At 41.4% G+C, this 5,000-nt stretch overlaps 1 protein-coding gene across 1 annotated transcript in view; it reads left to right on the forward strand.

Annotated features, from left to right (window-relative positions):
- The window catches only part of LOC144960807 (CUGBP Elav-like family member 3-B), a 354,925-nt gene that overhangs the window by 9,153 nt on the left and 340,772 nt on the right, over positions 1 to 5,000 (forward strand). Inside the window, exon 2 of the mRNA XM_078894148.1 lies at positions 1 to 48. This exon is cut by the window's left edge and continues 628 nt beyond it. Within this exon, the coding sequence (XP_078750274.1) occupies positions 1 to 48 (48 nt within the window). The remainder of the gene's footprint in view (positions 49 to 5,000) is intronic.

A 5,000-nucleotide genomic window follows, 5' to 3' on the forward strand; every position in this document is an offset into this window, starting at 1 on the left:
CAGACATCAGCATCTCCACCATCTTCATCTTCCATTGTGCCCATGAAGGTAAGAGAATGTATAATTAATTGTTGTTGATAAAAGATATCACTCGTGAGCTAATTAGAACATCCCATAATGTGACAAATCACCTTTAAAATTATCTTGTCACATGACACAGTTTCTGGTTTCTTACATGTTAAACATAGTATATATTGTGACAAATCACCTTTAAAATTATCTTGTCACATGACACAGTTTCTGATATATGAAAAGAAAACAAAGTTGAGTCTTTACATAGCGCAATATCTTGTAAATGTGCTCAACGCGCTTTACAAGACGTCCACACCCAAGAGCAACGCTTAACATATTATAGAACGAGACAAGATGCCTATACCGTAATGCGATATATTGCTATTTTTTTATAATTCCGACTGAGACAGCCAGGTACTCATTTTACACACGAATACGGCGAGAGAATGTGAGTAAACAGCTTTTTCCATACCCCAAATTTGCGCGCGCTCGGGACACGAACCTTTGACCTTTTGGTCAGAAGGCGAATATCATAACACAAGAGAATGGCAAAAAATATAAATCAATCAATAAAAGAGATGAAGTAAGTAGGAAAGTGCCAGAAGACAATAGAGAATAAAAATTTCGCGGCGGTGATGGGGGTTTGAACCCGCGACCTTACTGGTACGACAACTCCGCCTGGCCGGGGAGAGCGTGACTCTACCGTATGAGCTGTCCAAGAGATAGTTTCTAACTCCTAGTCATTATTAGAGCCCTCACGTAAACAAACTTACATAGCGCAATATCCACCAAACGTGTTCGAAGCGTCCGAGGACATTACTTCCGTTTTCTTCTTCGTCGTTCGTCGTTCGTCGATCGTCGATCGTTGTTGGTTGGGAACGTCATCGTTAACTTGTTATTATCGCAAGTCACAAACAGTCTGGTAATGGGAGTGATCTATATTCATGTTTTCGTCCAACCTAGTCATCGATCACATGATCTGTTGATGTACAACGATTGGACATTTCTCAATGTATCTAAACACGCTGTTGTGTTTATGAAAGTTGTAAATAAATCCATGAGTCATGCTGAGCAAAATGAACAATTGTAACGTTGGATATTTCTCAAATTGTGTACACTTTTCACTATGTGGGTCATTTTGAGCACACTTTGCAATGTGACCAATGACCTCGAGCACATGGAAATGTAATATAGATCATGCCCATTACTTGAGCCTCTTGGATCCTGGCGAAGCATAGGGCCGCAACAGTACTGAGGGCGACTATGTGGTCTAGTGATATGACACTCGCTTTCGGATCGCTTTCTTGCTCGGCGCATAGTTGAGTCCTCGGAAAAGTCTCTTTACTCACATTCTCTCACCGTACTCAGGTGTAAAATGAGTACCTGGCCGTTTACAGCGTTGTCTCTGTCCGAAAAAAAATTGTAACATCGCCTGACCCGCGCCATGTCCCGTCCTAAATGTTAAATGTTGCTGTTGGCCAGGGACCCATTGTAAAGCGCTTTGAGCACATTTAGTGGATATTGCGCTATATAAAACCTCAATAAAAAAAAGATAATTTAAGGGCTAACCCACTCCCGAGACTGACTTCGACGACCTGGCACTACCGTCCTCTGCCTTTTTCCGGATAAAGACGTCGGGCACGGACAAGACACTAAGAATAAAGAGAAGAGCCGCTCGACCTACCCATACCAAGCTCGAAAAAAAACCCAAAAAACAAACGGCAGAGGACTCGGGTGCTTGGTATGGGTAGGTCTAGCGGTTCTTCTCTTTATTCTTAGCATTTTGTCCGTGCCCGACGTCTTTATCAGGTGTAAAAGGAGTACCCAGTCGTTAACAACGTCGCCTCTGTCTGAATTATTTTTTTTGTAATATCGCCTTTCAGGCAACAAGTCTCGTTCTACATGTTAAGTGTTGCTGTTGGTCAAGGTCCTCTATCTTGTAAAGTGCTTTGAGCACGTTTAGTGGATATTGCGCTATATAAAAGCTCCTTTTTTAGCTCTCCCGAGTTAGTGAGCCCAGTCTACATATAGTTTTCTATTGGGTTTCCTTTCCATACACAATTGCCTTGCATGACCTAAAAACCAAAATTAACTCTCACCTTACCAGCTATTTTTAGAATTTTACCCGAAACATCATTCTCACCAAACACTCAAAAATAGATTTTTCAAACAGAATAGTAACAAGTATATTCTATATTTTGTTCAGAACAATGAGCTCTGAAACACAATGTCGAGTTTTTATGACCATAACATATAACAAAATGAAATCAGACTAAGAAAATTGTTGGCTGCATCGTAACAAATGTGACGATTTTCCTGTGGGTGGTAAGGAGAGGGTTAAAGAAAAAAAAATCCCTTTATTCACCCCCATAGGGGAAATTTGTATCTAGGGTCTATTCCAAGGGAAGACTGGAATAACCCAGGCGTTAGCCGCTGTGGAGCGCCGCACATTGAGCTAGGGCGGGCGAGGTGACTTGCTCAAGGCCACACAACGCAGAGACGGGTGGCAGAACTCTGTACCTTTCGGGCTACGAAGCAAAGACCATACCGCTGAGCCGCGATGCCCCTTTTTCTTGTAGTTGTAGTTGTTGTTGTTGTTGTTGTTATTGTTGTTGTTGTCGTTGTTGTTGTAAAATGTAAAATGAGTACCTGGCCGTTTACAGCGTTGTCTCTGTCCGAAAAAAAATTGTAACATCGCCTGACCCGCGCCATGTCCCGTCCTAAATGTTAAATGTTGCTGTTGGCCAGGGACCCATTGTAAAGCGCTTTGAGCACATTTAGTGGATATTGCGCTATATAAAACCTCAATAAAAAAAAAAGATAATTTAAGGGCTAACCCACTCCCGAGACTGACTTCGACGACCTGGCACTACCGTCCTCTGCCTTTTTCCGGATAAAGACGTCGGGCACGGACAAGACACTAAGAATAAAGAGAAGAGCCGCTCGACCTACCCATACCAAGCTCGAAAAAAACCCCAAAAAACAAACGGCAGAGGACTCGGGTGCTTGGTATGGGTAGGTCTAGCGGTTCTTCTCTTTATTCTTAGCATTTTGTCCGTGCCCGACGTCTTTATCAGGTGTAAAATGAGTACCCAGTCGTTAACAACGTCGCCTCTGTCTGAATTTTTTTTTTTTGTAATATCGCCTTTCAGGCAACAAGTCTCGTTCTACATGTTAAGTGTTGCTGTTGGTCAAGGTCCTCTATCTTGTAAAGTGCTTTGAGCACGTTTAGTGGATATTGCGCTATATAAAAGCTCCTTTTTTTAGCTCTCCCGAGTTAGTGAGCCCAGTCTACACATAGTTTTCTATTGGGTTTCCTTTCCATACACAATTGCCTTGCATGACCTAAAAACCAAAATTAACTCTCACCTTACCAGCTATTTTTAGAATTTTACCCGAAACATCATTCTCACCAAACACTCAAAAATAGATTTTTCAAACAGAATAGTAACAAGTATATTCTATATTTTGTTCAGAACAATGAGCTCTGAAACACAATGTCGAGTTTTTATGACCATAACATATAACAAAATGAAATCAGACTAAGAAAATTGTTGGCTGCATCGTAACAAATGTGACGATTTTCCTGTGGGTGGTAAGGAGAGGGTTAAAGAAAAAAAAATCCCTTTATTCACCCCCATAGGGGAAATTTGTATCTAGGGTCTATTCCAAGGGAAGACTGGAATAACCCAGGCGTTAGCCGCTGTGGAGCGCCGCACATTGAGCTAGGGCGGGCGAGGTGACTTGCTCAAGGCCACACAACGCAGAGACGGGTGGCAGAACTCTGTACCTTTCGGGCTACGAAGCAAAGACCATACCGCTGAGCCGCGATGCCCCTTTTTCTTGTAGTTGTAGTTGTTGTTGTTGTTGTTGTTATTGTTGTTGTTGTCGTTGTTGTTGTTGTTGTTATTGTTGTTGTTGTTGTTATTGTTGTTTTTGGTGGTGGTGGTGGTGGTGGTGGTGGTGGTGTTAGTGGTGGTGGTGTTAGTGCTTTGAGCTCCATCCGCCCAGAAACAGTCTGATAACATTATTGGATAAATGTCTATAGCCGTTAACTCCCATTAGCATCCGATTTCGGGCTCGCTTGCATTGTAGCACGCTTTTTGGCTTCTCGCGATAACGTGACAAATCCGACGAGTACTGTATCAACAGAGCTATCAGCAGAGCTGCCAACTAGAATTTTCAAAAAAAATTCGTAGTTTCCAAGGGGAAAATAGGAAAAATAATCCACTTCAAATAGCAATAGAAGAAATAAACAATTATGCTCTCAGCATGGTCCAAAAATGCTCCTATAGATAGTATGCGCTTGGCTAAGATGCTCATAACATTGCCATCCGGAAGTATAACGGACCAACACATAAAACTGTGTGTATCCATGAACGTTTATAGTCAGATTAATACAGTTCAGTGAGCAGTACTCATAAACGCGGATGGCAAAAAACAATAACAAAGACCTGAGTGACGTCATCTTCGAACTATCTATATCCTGCATATGTGACCCATTGTCTCAAAACGGTATTATGTAGGAACGAACCAGATGCTTAAGAGCCGAATTTAATGTTAAAACCGGTCGAAAATATAAATTGTTGGCATTAGCACCCTAAAATATTGTTGCCATTCTGATCAATAAGTCGTATAAACTCAACACAAGTCTGATATTTCTGGCTATAAATTCAATTTTCAACATCTTAACCAACCCGACTTAACCCTCTCCTTACCAGCCATTTTCAGGATTTTCCCCAAAACTTCACACCCACCCAACACAAAAACAGACATTTCTTACTCAAACAGAAAAGCAACAAGCACATTCTATACATAATATTGTTCGACAACATGAACTCTATTACAGAATGTCAAGTTTTTACATCTATATCAAAAAGAAATGAAATCTGGACGAGGAAAGTGACGTTTGCATTGTAACAAACGTGGCGATTTTCCAATAGGTGGTAAGGAGAGGGTTAATACCGTTTTGAGGCGAAGGGTCACAT

Source organism: Berghia stephanieae, chromosome 15 (genome assembly GCF_034508935.2).
Source record: "Berghia stephanieae isolate SIO BIC M18660-M18661 chromosome 15, UCSD_Bste_1.3, whole genome shotgun sequence".
Taxonomy (NCBI): Eukaryota; Metazoa; Mollusca; class Gastropoda; order Nudibranchia; family Aeolidiidae; genus Berghia; species Berghia stephanieae.